This window comes from Nilaparvata lugens, chromosome 3, assembly GCF_014356525.2.
Source record: "Nilaparvata lugens isolate BPH chromosome 3, ASM1435652v1, whole genome shotgun sequence".
In the NCBI taxonomy this organism is placed as follows: Eukaryota; Metazoa; Arthropoda; class Insecta; order Hemiptera; family Delphacidae; genus Nilaparvata; species Nilaparvata lugens.
In genome coordinates, this window is record NC_052506.1 from 71,838,871 (window position 1) to 71,859,681 (window position 20,811).

At 36.6% G+C, this 20,811-nt stretch overlaps 1 protein-coding gene across 1 annotated transcript in view; it reads right to left on the reverse strand.

Annotated features, from left to right (window-relative positions):
- LOC111046550 (neural-cadherin) overlaps positions 1–20,811 on the reverse strand; it is a 680,352-nt gene that overhangs the window by 655,618 nt on the left and 3,923 nt on the right. The window contains exon 2 of the mRNA XM_039422881.1: positions 18,690–20,081. Coding sequence (XP_039278815.1) covers positions 18,690–20,004 — 1,315 coding nt within the window. The 5' untranslated portion in view covers positions 20,005–20,081. The remainder of the gene's footprint in view (positions 1–18,689; positions 20,082–20,811) is intronic.

A 20,811-nucleotide genomic window follows, 5' to 3' on the forward strand; every position in this document is an offset into this window, starting at 1 on the left:
TTATTCTACTTTCAATAGTAACAATTATAGTTCCAATTTCAATAATTATTAGTATTTAAAACCATTAGTATTATAAGTATTTTTCCAGTTCAACTGTATTTTGTGTTGTATGAATGAATTTGGAATAGAAAATTTACATTCCCATGGGTTAATTAAGTAGAGTAATTACTAGAACATACAACTTGGATGGGATACAGAGCTCCAGCAGATCTAATATATCAACAATGTTATAATATTATCTAGCTACACTGCTTTGTAGCAAAACTAGTGGCATGACTACATGATGCACTAGAATGTAAACATGTGAGATCCACTAGAATATGCTAGCATTGCATGAATGGTAATAATAATAATTATGTAAAATACATTTTGTAAAGAATCTGACTATATACCACATCTGTGGTAATGCACCCAAAGGCAAAACGCAATCAAAACTTTCAATGTGAATGACACTGTTCTTTGGAATTCATCTTTTGTCAGAGTTTAATGTTATTCTTCTATTCAAAGGTGATATTCAAATTCTAAGGTAAGGGAAAAAGGAATGGAATGAATGGTATAAAGAGAACATAGATGTACAAGACTATAGATATAGAGACCTGGGCTAGCTGGTACCAGACAGCTGTATAATAAAAGGCCTCGGAAAGTAGAAAGGACAAAGTGCCGGAGGGAGGATTGCCGTATAACCATCCATTACAACCAAATTGTTGTACATGGATTTCATGTAATCGAAAAACAGAGGCGGAGTATCGAGCAGGACATTCCAGGCTCCTTTTCAGAATGCAGTACCTATCTCTTTGAATGCTATGTGAATAATACTGTTGAAAAAAGATTCCTAGTAACATAGAGAATGGATTTCCATTTGAATCGCATCCCTTGTGTCTAGAGAGAATTTTGAATGAATTCCAACCAAACAGGAGAACCTGAGTTTAGAAAAGAGAACTCTATCATTGAATAGAGCATCTTTCAATTTTTGGAGAATTTTCTTCTTCACAAAGAGTGATAAGCTATTAAATTATATTATCACATATAAAACAATCCCCATATTGCTATCGGCTTTTCATGTTGCAGTATTCATTACAAATTTATTCTTAAATTGTTCAGCATTGTATTCAAATTAATGATAAGTGGAGTTGACTAAGTTAAATTTTCATAATCTATTAATTAACGGAGCGAAGTTAGGTCTAAGATTCAAGTCGATGGTTTTGCATTTCTCTTTATGTTTATATATGTTTATATGCTCCGCATTTACAGAGAAACGCAGCAATAGATTTTCATAAAATTTGACAGGTATGTTCCTTTTTGAATTTCGCGTCGACATATGCATAAGGTTTTTTTGAGATTTTGCATTCAAGGATAATACAAAAGGAAAAGGAGTCTCCTTCGAACGCCAATAATACCGTAAAAATCAGACTTTAGAATTATTCATCATAAATCAGCTGTCGAGTGGATTATTAATTGCATGCAATGACCCATGCAATTAATATATCAATGTATCCTAGTGAAAAGTCAGCTTTTGTGTGGACTACTAATCGCAAGCAATGAGGCATGCAATATTGATAACTCGAAGTAGCTTATATATTATTCTCTCACGACTTCTCTCTCCCTCAACTCGGTAAGCTTTTGATGATAGAAGTATAGTTGTTTACAACAAATTATTAGCATTGTTATGCTAATAATTGTAATTGATGTTAATAATTATTGTCGATACAACAACCCAAACAGCCATTAGTTGTTTACACACCGCTATCTCGCCGACACATCAGGACAGGGCATAATTCAATCTGATGGACAGTATTAGAGGAGGCTGTGGTTTTTAACTGAACTAATAGTGTGAATACTACATCAATTTAATTGAAAAATAAATTAATGACATTTTTTTACTTAAATTCTCGTGATAATTTCTAGTTGTGGTAGCATTTTTTAAAAGAAATTCAACATGTTGAATGGGAAAGGAAGAAATGGGAAATCATAGTATTCCTAGTTATTTCCTACCATGAGGATGTTTTATCGAATAATAGCGAAACATCAATTAGAATAGAAGGCTGCCAATGAGTAAAATATCGTGCTGAATCCGTTATGGGTTGATTATTTATTGAGTTTATCAAATGAAATTTTTGAAAATTCTGTGCAGACCTGTCATGGTAAGACAAACAAGATTCCAAACGACTTCACCAGAATGTCTATATCGTGTATTCTGGAGCGAGAACTCCTTCTCTGTAACAAGAAATCTCGGCAACGAACGGGGAAGTTGTGCGGTTTGGTGCAGTAAGACAGCAAGAGTAATTGGTTTGTGTACGTTGTGGTTTGAGATTTCCGTACGTCAGTGTTTCGGTATGGCGGAACAGCCACATAACAAATAGACTTCAGAAAAAAGGAAATTCTTCATCCAACACAATAACGAGATAAAAAGAGATAACCCTTGCTCTTGGGAATCCCAGAAACAAGAGTTTGAGTAAAAGTATTTTCCTATGGGGAAAAAGGCTGAATTAAAAATGTTTCATGATAGTGGGGAATCCATTAACAAATTATAAACTTCTTCAATAAAAAAAGTCAAGATTAGTTTCCCAACAATCAAATATGAATTACTGAAAATTCTCTTAGGTCTCTCTTAGGTCTCATTTATTATACAAATGATAACTTGATTAATATGAATTCAATAAATCTTTCGCAGTTTCCTCTACAGCAAATTATCGATACTTGACATTTAAATTAAAATACCTAAAATTCCCCAAGACATCAATTGTGTTGAATTTAGTCTTACTCAGCACTTATTGACAATCATTCCCCAAAAAACGCAGATTGATTCAACATTAACTTATTGTTTTCTCGATGAATGAACTAGAACATTATTAACTTGAAAAAAATATATGTATAGAAATTGAAGTTTCCACCCTGATTTCAAAATTGCAGTGTCAAAAAAATGGTATCAGGTATCTATTTAGGGAAAGCAGGTATAAAAGGTATTCCAAGTGGTCATATTCTAATTTTGGTACAACTTCATGGTTGGAAATTCTCCAGTGAATATGGTTGAGACTGTAACCATAATTTGCTTATTCAGCAATTGGATAAGTATATTGAATTATTTATGGTGATGGTTCCATCTCATCGGATAATCGAATAGTATTTTTTGTTGGAAGTTGGCAGCTTTCTTTCCCAACGTATCCAGAGGTCTAATCGTTATCCGGTCTTACTTTTTTGTAACTTAACACTGAACCGATGCAACCAATCGTGGATTCACATTTCGGTTAATCTTCAAGCAGACGATATAAAAAACGAGAGTTAGACTGAAAAGGGAATAGAATCCAGTTCTTCTAAACTGTTGCCTTTTTCGAGAAACCTGAGAAGTTTTCTCAGAGACGTTCTCTTAACATTCAGAACCAATCTACATTATTGAGGTATTAATCTAATCCGATGACCGAACTTATATACAAATCTCATTTCATAACGTTTCATGACACAGTTATCATGTGACACATATTGTATTATCATCTATGCATATTATTACACCTGTTTAATATTATTCCCAATTTAAGATAAATTTTCTGTCACTTTTCTTCTATTCCCTTGATATCATAATATTTCAAATAATGTGAAATATCTAGATGCAATGGAAAATGAATTCCACTGAGTTCTCTTCCCATACACTTATTGATCTCATAAACGGTCTTGATCAGGAGCTTGATGTATCATTACGAACATTATGCATTCTGTACGTATAACATCGATAATATTGAAATCGCTATTCACAACTATCAACCGATTGATATTCATGATGATATCGTGAATTCCATGCATTCTGGCACGAGATCCCATGGTTTCATGAAATTTCTACTTCAATGATTCATACAATACTCTGAATCACCCATCACATTATGAATTGTTGAATTATTAAGAGAGTTCTCCACGTTTCACTGAATGCCGATTTTATCTATCTGTATAATCTATTATCACTAATATATTATTCATAGCGTCCAATACGTTATAAATTATACATTGTGTACAGGACGTTTGAAACAAATCGAGAGCCGTATTTGATACAGCCGCTCGTTCAGTATCATTTTAATAACTTGGTTTGGCTGACCGTGTCCAATTGAATTTAGAGGTGTATGCTATCTCATTACACACATTAGCTGGCTCGATTGGTAGTTACGAGCAGAGGTCCTTACAAAGAGATGCTTAATAAATTAGTTCCTCCTCTCTGAGTTATGTAAATTATTCAATAGCACACAACTCGTCTAATGGTCGCCAGTCTTCAGTCCATTACTTCTCTTTCCTCCCAAACCATTAGGATGGGTCGATGGACCCACAATCTTCCCGACGGCTTCGTTGCTTCCATTATCTCCCCATTGTCATGCCGCTTCCAATGCGCACTGGTGCTGAGTGCACAAATGCGACAAGTCGAAAAAACTATTCAATACAGATCTTTCAAATCTAGGTCAGGAAAATAGAAAAAATATGGAGCCATGGAAAAACAGAGCGTGAAAACTACGCCTTGAAAGAGGCCCAGAATCTATTTCAAATGCTGAGTTGAATAAGCAGCAATGAGTGGAATTGATAGTCTTCTATTATCTCGGAATGGAGATCTTATTTTCAATAAAAGAAGCTTGAATTCCCTACATGACATTCAGTTTCCAATGGATTGAGCTCGAATGTTCTCTATCACAATACGATTACATCGAGTATTGATAGTTAATACGTTGGATGTAACGACATTGTTCACAATAACTGACGTTTTACAAGCTTGGTGGTTCAGAATGGTTGTTTTACAACGAGCATAGTAACCCATTCTAGATTATACTTGCAAAGTTACCTATAAAGTTTCCTACTGGAATATATCATAGCAAAAATCTACAAAGTTGTTAACCTTACATTTTTATACTTGATGTAAACGGGAAAATGAATCAGTTTTTATGAGATAAAAATAGGAGACTCACATAAAAATATTGTACTTGTAACAATTTCCTATATTGTGAGAGTGTAATAGGATAGAATTTACATAGCCTACTGAATTGTTCAAACTTCTATAGTTCAGAGCCTAGAAGGTTCAAGATTTTGGGTTTAAGGTTCAAGGCTTGAACCAAAACGAAGAATATAGAATGTGTCGAATAATACGCTGAATTTCACAAACAATACACAATATCCTTCTAAGAAAAATGTGAGATATTGTTATCAATGCTTTTGAAAACTCTAGATTTTTCAATCATTGGTGTTTGTATTTGTTGTATGAAGGTGGTCTGTTTCTCTATACCACAAAATACAAAGCATTTACATATCACGATACCCTTCTAAAAAGAAAGTAAATAAACATCAATTCGCTAATATTGGCTACTTTCGTACACATATACTTCATCATGGAAAATGATGAGATATTCACTGATTCGTCAAAACTCCAGTTCCACATCTACCTAAGATCAAATTTGAGCCATGACTACTAAAACTAATGTACCTCCCTCCCATGACATGTATTCGCAACGCTTTAAAACCCTAGTTTATTCTGACGAATGTGGAAAGTGAGTAAGTGTAAACGACAACCATCAAAACGCACATACAAGTACAACTAGCGGCTAAAAGCTTAGAGCAATGTGCAAATATAGTGTGGCGTCTGCCTATATTTGGCACAACTACATCCAGGAGCGTTGCTATGGATGAAATGACGTGGCGACACTACTGAGTGTAGAACTATGTACACTCTCTATACACATATAGTTGGTGAATGATGTATTTATTAGTGAGTGGGTATACCTATAGTGGGTTGATAGTATTAGAGTAGTTAGTGATTGAATATAGCTATAGCTACTGAGTGACAGCGACACCATTGTCGCGCTTTGACAGCCAGCCGACATCACCAGCATCATCAGCAGACATCATCGACATCAATTCACTGCAAGTGACGTCACTGCCACGGTGTAGGTGTAAGGAGGAGGGGTGGAATCACTCTTCCATCGCCGCCATCTTAACAAAAGGCCGCAGCCGTTCAAAGTGATGAATTATGCGCCCATCAGTGCATCACCGGTAGTCAGCCACCCTTGTCAATAGCCATCCATCGGCTGCTGCTGCTGCTGCTGCTGCTACTGATCTCCATCAAAGTCAATAGTCACTTCCAGCATCGGCGCTACTGCCAAAAGTCAGATGTTCTAGCTATAATTATATAAGCGATCGAGTTTGGGGTAGATAATAGGGGGTGGTACTTTGCGGAAAGATGCCTAATTTGATCAAATTGAGATTTTGATAAAAGTATTTTAATAGAGCTGATATTGAATGCTTGATTATCATAGACAATGACTAGTAGGTACACATTCTGCCATTGAGCCTTGAAAATGGCATAAGTGCATGAAACTAGTTGTGTCTATATAAGAAATATAAAGAGGGTACTAGTAAATTTCTATAATAATTGAGATTTTAATATGCGCTGATATACTTCGTGTCCCACGAAGAGGTTAACACGTTTAATTTTATATTACATTTTATAAGAAGCGAATTGGTAAAATTTTCAATATGCCGCCATTTTGTTTCTACGAAGGTTAGGGAGCTGAAATTATCCCAGAATATTTTTAGAACCAACTTTATAAACTGCGTAAATTTTAAAAAGTACGGTGCATGTATTGGCACGTAATATAAAATTAAACGAGAAAACCTATTCGTGGGACACGGTGTATAATTCACTAAAATGTCATCCTCTTTTCCGAGTTTGATAAATTATAGTTATCCATTATTTTGAAAATAACCAAGTCATTGAGATGGTTAATCATGTCATTAAGAACGAGTATCCATTTTAAAACTCGATCATTCAGAAGAATTCCTTCCAGCTTGTTGAGAACGTCCAGAATAAGCTATTGAGCTTTATAAGAATTCAAACGCTCTGGGTCTTACATTTATTTAATTTATTGTACAAAACAATAAACCATAATATAATTATGATCATGGAGAAAAAACTAGGCTGAGCCTGTAACACTTCTCTCCAAAACTTTGATAAAAATGAAATGTTGTCCAAAGTATTTTCAGGTTATGGAATCACCATATAACCTATTCCAGTATTTCGATTGATATGTTGTTTTCATGAGGATTTTCATTATTGTGAAACTGTATGGCTGGCATGTAGAATCATATTCAAGTTCCATACAAAATGTACTTGATTCCTAGAGGTGCATTGTATCTCACCAACGATTTTGGAAAAGGAATTCTAGGTTGGCTTTAATCCAGTTATCTAGTTAATTTAATAGATTCAATAACATGGATTCCAAATAAAACGTGTGATGAAAGGTTTTTCAAAATTACAAGTAATTAATTTGTCTAGGAGGTGAAAAAGTTGGATGAATGCGTGTATGGAGAAGTGAAACTATGACAATGACAACAGACAACATAGGAACGATAGTGCGAGTGTAACTGATATGAGTTGTAACTGAAAGAATGATACATTCAAAAAAGAGAAATGAATATGTAGCGAGTGTGTGTACAAGTTGTAGAGGAGCAACGAAAGTAGAAAAGGATGAATAAGAGAGACAAAGTGATTGATTGGTGCTTTATTAGCTGTTGAGGGAGGAAGGGAGAGAGCGCCCGTATGACCCTTTCTTGTCTCGTCTGATTCGTTAGAACAGCCAGACGCCAATCAAAACTGAAGCTACCAGAACAGATAGCGAGAAACCGACACCCACTGTGATTCAATCTTGACAGAATCATTTTCGCTCCACCAAAAGGGATTTACACATGTTACCAGAAATTTACCCTTGAATATATTAACTCAATAATCTGCTCAATTTGACCATATAAATTCGCTTTTTTCATTTCATCTGGAATATGTTTTATACTGCAGTTAACTCATAGGAAATCATGTTTATAGTTAACACTGCAGGAAATCATGATACTTTTAAAACATAGTTTGGAATTGGAAATAAAATATTAGAAAAAAATGTTTATGATTGCAGTATAGACCAAATGATAATAATAAATTTTATCACAACGGGTTTCACTCGGCAGTCAATTGAGAAGCTATTATTTTTCAATATTTATAAATCTTTTAAATCATTCTGCATTTCTTTTTAAAAATAAATCTATCTCTTAAAAGCCTCCACTAATATGGATGTTTATTTTGGCATTACAGAGAACTGTCTCGAATCTCCTCAACAATATCCCTTTTTTGTCAACGATGAGTGAAGAATAGATGAAAAATATCACTATGAGAGCTTACAAGGATTGAATCCATGAGAATGTGGAATAATCCACACTCACTTGATGACAAAACAGCATAAAAAACTGAGTTGAGTTCTCTACCTCTAGCTAACAACTAGCAAAACTTCAAATTGATTGCCAACATTAGAGAGATGGGTTGTTGAGAAGGTATGCTCCATCTAACAGGATGTGCCGTTCACTTGACCTTCAACAGTATGATGGATGATTGCAATTTGGTTGACAATTATTTCGTATTTCGGAGGTAACAGTGGGCATTTCACGAAACGAATCGGTGTTAGTTGTTGGTGAAATGTACCGTTCCTCAATACAGAGAACGGAGAAGATATTTATATGAAGAGAGAAGGAGAGAGATGAGCAAAGATGGTATGAGCAAGGGAGGAAAATGACCGCTTTTATTGGTCTGCTCTTTGCTCTCTGCGCTGCTCTGCTCGATTTCAGTTCGTGCTACACGTTAAGAAACTGCTCTACCGTGACTTCAGACTTCGACTCTCACCTAACTGCCCAGTCTGCTGTCTCTCGCACTATCTATCTGTTTTACAACAATGCGATGCAGATTTCTGATTGGGTTGATGTGTCTGGGAACATCACATTAACAGGCATATGAACGTTTACAGCATGTAAAGGTGCGTACAGAGTTGAGCGCCACGAACTCGCGCATTTCCCTTTTCATCAGCAGAAGCTACTCTTATTATATCTGTACATTACTGTTTCTGTACAAATACCGATATAAACATATGATAGAAATGCGTGTGTTTGTGGCGCTCAAGTCTGTACACAGCTTAAGAATTAAGAATTTGTTCAGAGCTGCGACCTTACTAGAATGTTGTGCATGAATCGAGTGTGAGATGGGAGCAAAATCTTTGAAATAGCAGTTAGATGAATGCATTCGATTATATGGGAACATTGGAGTAGAAAATAATCATAATGAGATGAAGAGCTGCAGGTTAGTGGGATGAAGAGCAGAAGGTCTATTCAACAAAAATGGCTAAATATTTGTTTCAATAGTTGTATTATATACTTAACATCACAGTCTTGTCTCAGTTACGGTACAAGAAATATTTAAGTTGCGTGAACAAGCTGAGTATCGTAATAAAGACCACCTGTACTAGGCTACTATCTACTATTTGTGATTTGATAGAGTGATCTATAATGTATCTATGGCAAAGATACACTCCTACTTTCAAACTACTTCCTACTTAGATGACTTCCCAACTAATAAGTTTATTACTTTCAAACAGTATACCATGTAACTCGATAACACTAATTATTGAAATACTTATCTGTTCTTTAAACTGCTCAATTCAAGCACAGCGAATATCAACATTACTTCTACCACTTATGAGTCTTGCTTCAGGAGAAAACTGTGTACAGTACCCCAAATACACTTACTATTTCTGAGCCCATTCTTTACTTCAGTTTTAGGTAAGAGGCCATTGGTAAAAGTCGCATTATTCAAAAGCGAAAGTATTCTGCTGAAAGTAGTTAATCAGAGCTACTTATCACAAAAAACCAAATGTGCAATTTCAAGTTGCATAGATCCATCTCCAATTACTCATATACTCTCATCAAGTAACTGAAGCGGTAGAATACAATAAACCAGAATTTAATGACTGGTGATCAAAGAAAAATGGATACTGGAGTGAGTTTCATGAATAACCTTTCACATTATCCAATTTTGACTCCGAGAAACAGTAATTGAAAATTCAGAAAAACTTCCGCCGATTAAATGAGCCGCCGGGTGCTTCGCGTGATAGAATTTCGAGTCCGTTGAACTCAAAATCCGTCAAAACAGTATTGCACTACGAATAAAGTGTTGTTGAGAAGTGAATGCAGCTTTCCAACGAGTAATATGAGAAGAGAAAGAAGAAGGAGGGGAAACAGGAGGAGATGAAGAAGGAAAAGGAAGAGGTTAATTTATGCGGATAGGCTTCCGGCACAACGAAGGCCAAGGAATTAATCTCAAAGGATGATGATGGAAGTGTAGTGGAGGGGGGCGGGTGAAGGGATGACAGGTTTGATTTCAATCTGCACTAATCCAAGTATCGGACCGCGCCATCGTCGGCGTAATGTTATCCACAATCACACAAGTAAAGGACCTCAGAATACCACAGAACTTGAATTATTCAGATCACGCCAACCGTCTTGAAGCCTGCAGCCTGCAGTTTGCGGTCATTTGCTTCCGAATCGTTCAGCCGGCATTCGCCTTCAAGCCACTGAGGAAGCAAGCTATCTGCAAATAGTATCCTGATCTCCAGGTGACTAAATTTTCAGGTGTCACCACTCACCCGTACCGAACTTCATTATTGTTGAAACAGATTATATTATAAATATTGTTTAAATTCAAATTCTTTATTTGCCATAATACAATACAATTTTTTCAAAAGAAAAAACAATTTTTCCACTACTATAATTAAAAATAAGGATATTGCTTGGAATTTTATACTCTGTTCGCTTGATATCTTTTTCTCTCTACTGATTTCTATAGAATTGAAAGTTACTACTTCAATCAAAATAGTTTATTCTATAGAGGCTACTTTGCCTATTTCTTCAACAAAATTTCTGTAGAAATAAACAATCCCCAACAGAACTATCTAAATAAAATTTACGAGCGATAATATGTTATTTCAGTGGGAAATAATTGTGTCTTTGTTAGAGAACTTATTTCAACGTAGAAATACTAATAATTCATTAGCAATGTTATAAATAAGCTGTATTATCTTGCTGTTAACTGCCATAATGTCCTAGAATGTATATTGTCATAGCGTATAGAATTTTAAGTTCTTCATTAAGTCTTTCCAAAAATATAAGACAAAGAGACGTTCTAGCTTCCAAATGATATTACAGCCAACAACAGTGGAACTCTTTTATAAAACGATTATCACGAAGATATAGATTGAAATGTTCAGTGGGAAGTTCTAAAACTAGGTACTAGAGTTTCTAATGTGATCTAAATTGGAACTTCTAATCCTACTAGAACTAAAATTTGTAATGCTTTTTAGTAAAAACTTCTATGGAAGCAAACGATTTCTGATGTTTTGGTAGTTCCTGTTTCTATTGGGTGCAGCACTGATAAAATCTACACTACGATTTAGTAGCTGTATTCTAGCATAAAATTATGGATTCTACAGAACAATACGATATTAATCATACTGATGACATCTACATTAAATGATGCTGTATTCTATCAAATGGTGGATTTTATAGAACAATACGATATAAATCATAATGAAATCGATTCTAGGTCAAGTTGGTATCGATGGACTGGGCACAGGATTTCACTGTTGAAAGATACGATCAACCAGTAGACTTTGATATGCGAAGCTTATTGGGCCGCCCACACTTTGATGTGCAAAGCTCGCCTTTGAAAGGCTGGTCGAATCGCGTGTCACCGGGGAACTGAAAAGGACAAAGGACCACTTCGTTTGAAGTCGGCTCTCAATGAAGCGACCAAAGTATTGCTTCCGTTTGAAGTTGGTTCTGTGGCAGTGATCCCTCAACACTGCGATCGACTGATGAGGGGTTCAACTTGCAATTGGCAACTAATCGCCAATTTGGCTGCATATCGGAATAAGCTGTTCATTTCTTCTTTGTAGAAGTCGTTTAATAATGGATTGCAAACTTCTTTACAGGAATAGCGCACGTGAAGTGGATTGACTATCAATTATGAATCAAGTTGATTGAAATTTGGTTCTTCGTAACTAAGAGATACTGAATTATACATTTCTAGGAGGAATCGGAGATTTTTCTGATTTAACGGAAAAATTGGTGGAAAAACTGCAGTGTTCTATAAAATAATACACTCAATGTAAAGTACATGGATGAGAATTTAATCACCATCAATAAACTGGATCGGTTCCACACGACAACTTTTAAACTATTTTTAGTTGAGATTGATTAGAACTCTAAACAAAAAAGTAAAATTATAGGAGTACCCATCTGTGCAAGTGATACAAGAAAATGCCCATTCTAACAAATGGCATACCCTCTACCAGAAGTATGCAGTTAGTTTATGAGCTGATCATCATGTATAATTACAAATCATGAATATGAATATGTTCATATTATATAAATATGATCGGGATAGAACAACAGGCATAGCCTAAAACTATTCTGTTCCCAATTTTTTATAAATAATGAAATGTCCGAAAAAATAGGTTATGTTCTTACTGAGAAAATTTAAAGTTCAAAGTTCTGCCCAAGAATATATATTAGCTAGAAATTTTGAATTTAGAATGATTAAAATACCAAAATTATAGTCAAATTTTGCACTTAATATCACCACACTTTGAATAAATTAAGTTATTTTAGAAAATTTTGAAGCCAAAAATATACACACAACTTTCAACTAGGCACAATCAATGATATGATATGATGTAATTATATTAATATTACTAATAATATTAACTCAGTGCTGCTTCAATTTCCAGTTCCAGAAGTTATACGTTATAGAGAGAAGACGTGATGTATGCGATCAAACTAATCCCAAGAAGCATATTCTATAAACTCTTGAACTGCTACTGAGTTTAATGAATGTATATAAATTACTTCATATATCAAAAAAAGCTAAGTATAGCTGTTGACTCCAATGTACCTAACATTATAGGTATTATACATTCTAAAATGTATTCTAGGTACCTTGATTGACTCAGCAGAGACTGTGTATTCTACTAAGATTATAGTTCACCCGAACAGCTACAATTTCAGGAATAATAACACCTAGAATTAACAAAACATATTCATCCACAAACATTTATTACATAGTTCATATGCTTTTCAGGAATATTCCCAACAAACTCAGAGAATTTTGATGCAGCATCTTTGGTAGTGTACAAAAAAATTGTGAATCTTTGGCTAAACGAAATAGGTAGGGATGGAACCGAAAATATCATTAGCTCAGTTTATAGGTTATAGAGTTTTATACCCAACTTATTCTAGATGAAGCAAGTAGGCTACTAACTAGTGGACATTCTCAAGCTCCGGTCAATTCTATTTTTCAATAAGATAAACTAAATTTCAAATCTCTTTATTTCTTTACTATCCTTACCTGTTAAGTTCTCATACAATTTTCATCTTAATCATTTAATCATTTAATCCAGATTCACCCTTACTCACAGGCAATAGCCTATGTAAGGGTATTTCTCATTGCTGTCATATTCTGTATTTTGTACAGAACAACAAATTGTTATTATTGTTATTATAGTCTTTATTATGCTATGCTTATAAATTTTATGTTATGTTGAAGTAGTACTGTATTTAATGTTGTGCTGTGCAATATGCATAAATTTTGTAAAGTGTTGAAGAGAATAAATTTGATTTGATTTGATTTGTTGTACCAAGGAAAATAAAAATATTCTATCCTTCTCGCAAACTGTCTGTTTCTACTCCGTATTATCTTCAATAGGCCTTTTCTCAAATATTAGTATAGTGAGTCAATGAGCTGCCCTCGAACAGGGGGCACTTAAACTTGGGCTATAGTATGCTCTATCAATTAATCAAAACGCAAAGTTCCTGCTCTTCCCCTCCAACATTAGAGAACTACTGATTTTGACATCTAGTGCACTTCTTGAGAGTTCTGGAGCACGATTCCAGGCAACTCAAAACAGTTCATCCGTGCTTGAGTATACACGAAAAAATGGCAGCTAGATACTCCATCACTGTAGATTACAACCCTGTAGATTACAACCTAGCCTGGGGCGCCTACTCCCGTGCGTCATTGTTTCAGATCGGCTGCTTGTTTTGAAAGAGCAGCAATCAGGTAATGTGACACCAGCCTCCCTAGCACGCTCTCGGGGAGATCCATCTTGAACCTACAATAGGAGGCTCATGCCTACTTCCTGGCTCAATATCATAGCAAAGAATAGCTTGCTGATTCATGATTATGCTGAACTGGAACCCTACCCCAACTGTTTCAATCTAACAAACGCCTAACAAAAATACTATAGGAAAAATGATTCAATAGATATCCACTAGAAATTATCATCCGTATTGATATTTCATGGTAGTTTAAAAGTAGAAAACTAAGTGAATTTCCAAATGATTAAAATTATAAAAACAGTCTATTCGTCCATTTACTCATTTGCGTGATGTCGCAATCAGGACAAAGTTTGATTGGTTCAATGGTTTGAAGGGTTTTCTCAAAGGAATCTCGGAAAGACGGAGTACTGTCGGTAGCGTGGCACTTCCTCAGGTGGCGTTTTCTACGAACCAAAATTTAATCGTGGCGTTTCCTACGAAGAACTGCTCCTTTTACTCAACTTGTATCGGTTACTGTTATCTATAATGCAAAGAAAAATAACATCTATACAGAAACAGTATAATTAAGACGAATAACAGTAACAGATACTTCAAGACACAAGTAACCATAACAGATAAAAGTTGAGTATAGGTAGCAGTTCTCCGTAGGAAACGCAACGATTGAAGTTTGGTTCGCAGGAAACGTCACACTTAATGAGTTCGTAGGAAACGCCACCGTAAGAAGTTTCGCATAGCCGTTCTGGATACTGGAGATATCAACAATATTAGAGAATAAAGTGACTAAAACTAATACGGACAACTGAACACAATCGATTTTTATTTGAAATCAAAATGTTGTGATTCAATGAGTAAGAATTGGGTAAGAGAGATGATCAATGAAGCATTACGAGGAGTAAAAAATCATCCACGAAAAAAACGAAGGCTAATTGATTAAACCTACCACAACGTGAATTACTCCAGAAAGACTGTGATTATATTGGAATAGGAAGACTAAGTATACTGTGCTTGACTATTTTGGTGCTAGGACAAGAGCTCACGAGATAAAAACAGTATTTATAAAGCTTATTCGGTACCGATATGGGAAAATTGATTGCTATTTAGGCGTTCGATGAAAGAAAGTGGAAATTCCATACAAACTATGTCGCTTTCTTTTAGAATCCATAGAAAAATCGATGGTTGCATGCTTATGAACTATCTATCATTCTTATCTAAATCTGTTTCTGAAAGCCCTCCAGCAGATAAATTGAGAGCCGCTCTCCTAATAGATCATAATTCTCTCAGCAGTCTCGGCTCTTCTCTAAACAAATGGAGTGTTCGGATCTGAGATCAGCCGTCAGTCTATAACCAATGACCATTCATCAAAACTAACTCGAAGGGTCACATTAATAATCCATTTTAAACGTGAAGTCCGTTACGTTTGGAAAGAGTAAATTGCCTCCGAAACATGAGAAGGGTTGCAATGAATATGATGTGGGTGTTGGGCCATTATGCAAAAGGGTGGAGTCGAATAAAAGTAAAGGGTTGTGCTATAGTACTGATAGTGCTATGGTGTTTGGTTTAAACGTCTCATGAATTATGTGGCAGAGGTCTCTAATAGAATTTCAAAGTTCAAGCAAGGGTGGAAATGAACATTTCGTTTCGGACCCCGTGCAGAGCGTGGACAATGCTAACGTATTACTGTTACATTATTTATTGTGAAGGATACAATTCTTAAGGTTTCATGATTCAGAAAAGGGAACAGTACAACACTAGAAAGAATAAAATGAAAATCTATTAGAAAAGCATTGATGTTACGTTATGATTCATTATTATTAGCCTGTTTTCCACTCCTAATATTTTCAATGATGAGTTGGTCTCGCTCAACTTGGTTGGTCTTGATTGATCAAAAAACATATTAATACAACATGAAAATATAGTATAGAGAGAACAAAATATTTAAAAAAATCAATAACGTTCCCAATGCATTCAACAATATAATCCCTTATCCTCAGCCATGCTGAATTCTTTATTTTTTTCTAGGAAAGTTGGAGATGTTCAACTTATGAAGTGATCTTTCATGGCATGAAAATTAGAAATCCAATGCCAATTTAATTTTGATTCCAATTTATTGAAGTTGAAAGCAAAATCATTTTATGACATTGCTTTCAAAGAAGAAGTCCATGAGTGGAATGATAGTAATTCGATTATTGTACTTGCATTATATTAATCGCCCAGCAGCTTTTCATTATTGTTAAAATGAAAATACTCTTTCCCAGTTTCATTTTTGTCTAATTCTTAAAAGTTCAGAACATTTCTAATTGAACTATGCTCGTCCGCGAGTGGAGCGAACTCAGAATCCAACATCTTCTTCTCGAAGAAGAAGATGATGACAGTAATACTGTAGTGTTTTGTTTAATTTATTTGATTTCATTATGTTCTTTCGCCAGCTTTTAATTTTTTGAGAAAATACAGCTTTTCTTTCTTTGCACTATCTTGATCTGATTCTTTGCGACTTATTACATTCATATTCAACATAATATTATTATGTTGTTTTAAGAGTAGGCTAAAGCGATAATCCTACACCGCCATGAATCAATAGGTAGGCAGAGAGGACTCGCTAGAGAACAGAGACCGCTGGCATAAATCTCGAGTGACGGACAAGTCAAGTGAAGGCAGAGGGCAGTACCACAGTTGAGTGGAGAGGCAGAGGACTGTTATTAAAGGCAGTAGAGGCGGAATCCCAAATGCTGTGCAGTACCGGTAACAAAGGTGGGATAGCCAAGAAGCCGCCGGATGAATAGTATACTATGAAATACAGTGTTCTATTACTGTGTATGGTATATAGCTTGGTTTGGGAAGACAGGAGACCGCGGCAGCTCCAGGCGAGAGTGAGAGCGTCAGTTCCCACAGAGAGCGACAGAGAGCGTCTCCGTGAAGGTCACTCGCACAGACACAAGGCCTTGGACGTGGACCTGAACCTGATGGTCCTTTTCTCTCTCTCTCTCTCTTTCTCCTCTACTCTTTATCTTTGTTCCTCTCCGAGAGTGCTCTTCACTTGTCCCATACAACTAGTCTTCTTCATTTTGCATCTGACCACCACAGACTGTCTTTCTGTTCTATGTGTAGCCTACTATGTCGACGTCCTTTCATCTCATTCATTCAAATGACTGGCGCGCTACCTCAAAAACGGCGGGAAAAATAATGAAAGTGGTTTGTTCCGTTTGTTTACATGTAAGTTCAAAGAATAGTCGAGTCGCAATCAAAGGACCAAGAGAGAACCCATGATTCGTTGTTTCGGAGTATTCTAGAGTACAATATTTCTTTCTCATCGAGTTTTATACTGGGGTAGGTTCAAAAGTATTCAAAATAAAAACGATTTAATGACGAATTTGTTTTACCGGGGTTTGTTATTTTGGGATTATCGTATTCAGTTTTGGTATTTGCTTGGAATTGCAGTACAGTATTAAAAATGAGTGCCGGTTGCACAAAAGCCGGTTGAATTTTAACCGTGATTAATTTCACGAGAAACAATCAGAGAGTGCGTTTTAGAAAAGGCGGCTTCTCTGATTGGCTCTCGTGGAATTAATCACGGTTAAAATTTAACTGGCTTTTGTGCAACCGGGCCTGAGAGTTTTATTTCTATCTGAATAAAACCTTATATTACAGTAATTATTTTTCTCCGTAAGCTCTTCACGTAAGCTGCAGGTTTATGCGTGAGTAATATGATGTAAGATATTATGTATGAGACGACCTTCAGCTTTGGGTGGCATCCGAATCAGCGGGAAGGGGAAATAATTTTCAAGTTGAGAGAATTCGAAATACAGTAGATTAGAAAGGGTGCTCATCTTATTTAGCAATCAGATATCAACGCAACCACTAGGCTAACTGTTAATTACAGTGAGAATCAAATGACGAATCCAATTACAGATGCTTCAATCACAAATTGATTGTGATATCATCAATGCATACACGTAGGGACTTATAGTAGTCTAATTTGAGCTTGATAAATTATTATAATTTTATACAGGCTGGATGGAAATTTTGTAACTCTCACTGTTATTAATTTACGTTTTCTGGATCAATCAAGAAATTGAATGAGGTACTCCTCTTAACTTGGGGAGTCAGCAAACATTTCAGCAACTTCTGCACACATTTATACTGCATACAAGGAAATAGGAGTATTTTATCATATCAGTGATTCTTCACCAAGCTTTTTCAAGAACTCACTGCTGCTAAACCACAGACTCGCAATGAACCAGAGTCTACGAATCAAGAGATCGCGCCAACTCTACGATCCTACATTTGGCATTATAAATAGTTACATATAACGACATAACATCTACATTCTAGGATGTAACATTCTATGCTACAGAAATATTGTTCTAGAATGTACTTTTCTTCAGTACAAGGGTATCGTTTCAACTAAGTTATTATTGTACCTATCCGATGAAGTTTTGTTATAAGTTTAAATAAATAAAAAATGTGAATTGATTCTTACTAGGATGATTCAACTTGAATAATGTAAGGAAAATTTTAAGTGTTGGAAATGTTGAGTAAAATATTGAGAACAATCCTGCAGTAGTTGAATATTGTTCTTCGCCTTGCCTCCAATCATTTTTGTGATTTAGCTTTGATTTGAATGCTGTTATTCCTTTCTCATCAAATTGATCTATTATATTGGGCCCCAAACAATTTGAAATATCCTTTTCTAGATTATTTTATTGGGAAGATAGAAATAGAATGAAATAAAAATAGATGACTGGACTCACCTCCTACTCCAGCGTTGGTGATAGTCACCCAGAAGTCGATAGTCTTCTCAGGTCCGAGCTCCTCGTAGTCCCACTTCTTTTTGACACGCACTGCTCCGTTTGGCTCGACCGTCACCCACGGATTTTCATCGCGTATCTTGAACGTTTCGCGCTCGGTTTCTTTCTCGAGTTGGAAAACGATTTTGCCCTCAACCTCGCCGTCGCCTTCGGTGAAGTCGGTGCGCTTGGTAGGGCGCACGGCGCGGGTCACGCGACGCTTGAACACGCGGTGCGGCGTCGCTAGTTCTTGAAGAGCGTCGTCGGAGTCATCCTCAGGCATCGGCGCCGCGAACTGCAACCAAACCTGCGCCGGCTGAGACGTGCGACTTGGGGTCCGCAGATCGTGCGCCTCCACCGCCAACTCCACTTCCGTGTCCTCTCCCTCGACAACCGGCGGATCTCCCGTCAACAGTATCTCGCCAGTCTGAGGAACGATCACAACCAGATTGCTAGGCACTGCCAACCGATAGGCCACTTTGTCACCGTCCGCATCCACTGCCGATACCTTACCCACCGACGAAAACCTCCTACCTTCTTCTGTTTTATTTCCCAAACCTGAACCACTCTTCAAGTCCGATATTGTGAACCGATACACATTTTGAGCAAACACTGGACTGTTGTCGTTTTCATCTTCAACCTCCACTTTGACTCGTGTGATCGCCTTATCGATTCCCCGACCGTCACTGGCCTGCACTTTCAACTCGTAGGAAGGCTTGTGTTCCCTGTCGAGTGTTTTTGCCGTGACCAACCGCACTCCCGTACCGTTGCGTGTCTTTTCCTCTTGCAAGGCGAACGCGTGCTCTTCGTTGCCACTGATGATGGTGTACTTCAACGACGAGCCACCGGCGCCCTCACCGATGGCCAGCAGCACGGGCAAGCCGGTCACCTGAGTCGCCTTGGCCGCGTTCTCAATGACATGCGCGTCCTCGTAGACCTCCTCGGGGAATCTGAGCATGTCCCGCCTGTCCAGCACATACAACTGTAAGGTGTGTGTTGACGTGCTATTGGGGGACTCCTCGAGTACAACCAGATTGACCGGCCTGTTCACCAACGGACTGAGGTCACTGGTGGTCATTACGAGACCGTCATCGAGCACGGTGAAAAACTGTGAGAACCCTGTTTCGAGTAGCCGATAGTTCATGACATGGTCACCGGGGAATTTCTTGACCGTGAATCCGGGGTAGGTGTCGTGCGGCAGAACTGCGAGGCCCTCAGCCAGGGTGGCCGCCACCAGCAGCCCCCACACTGCAGCCACCACTATGCAAAGGCACTGCATCTCCTCCACCCTCACCCCACTCACCGCCTCACTCCTCTCTCACTCAGCCTCACCACCGCTGCATCTATCTGCCGACACTGAAACAGGAAAGACAAACTGTATTCAAATTTTATAGGAATAATCATATGAAAATAAGTGAGAAATGTCTAACATGATGAATTTAAAAATAACTCCTCCTTTAATCAAACTCGTTTATACATATTCCTATGAATCATGGAAAACTTCATTCACAAAGCATGTGAAAAACTGCACGGAAATTTGTCCGGAATATTTAATTAATTGAGGAATTTTAAGTCATCATTGGATTTCCTATTATGAAGTTCAAAGGATACACATCATTAAACAAGTTTGTTTTCCCTACAGTTCTCAACAAGGAGTTTCGAAATGAAATACGATGCAAGTACTTTCATGCTTATATCTTTAGAAATCCATATTTGAACTAGGATTTTCAGAATGTTTCAAGAGGAAAGTTCCGTAACAGATTTGTTTCTTATCAATAATGCCACTCAACTGAATAAAATCTGTTATTATGTTACTCTCATTAATCAGACTGACTTTCATACAATCTTTTCAAAACAATATTCTTCTATTCTATTCATTTCATTGAATTCAACAATACAGTTATACCATAATACTGCTTCTAGAAACATAGACACATATTCTGTATGAAAAATACAATTTTCTATCGTGAATGAAGTCGAATAAAAATCATGAATGGATTGAAAAAAAAATAATTCAGTAAAAATATAGATGCTACAATTTAGGCCTAGTTGAGGCATACATTTAAAATGATAGGAGGAAGAAGTG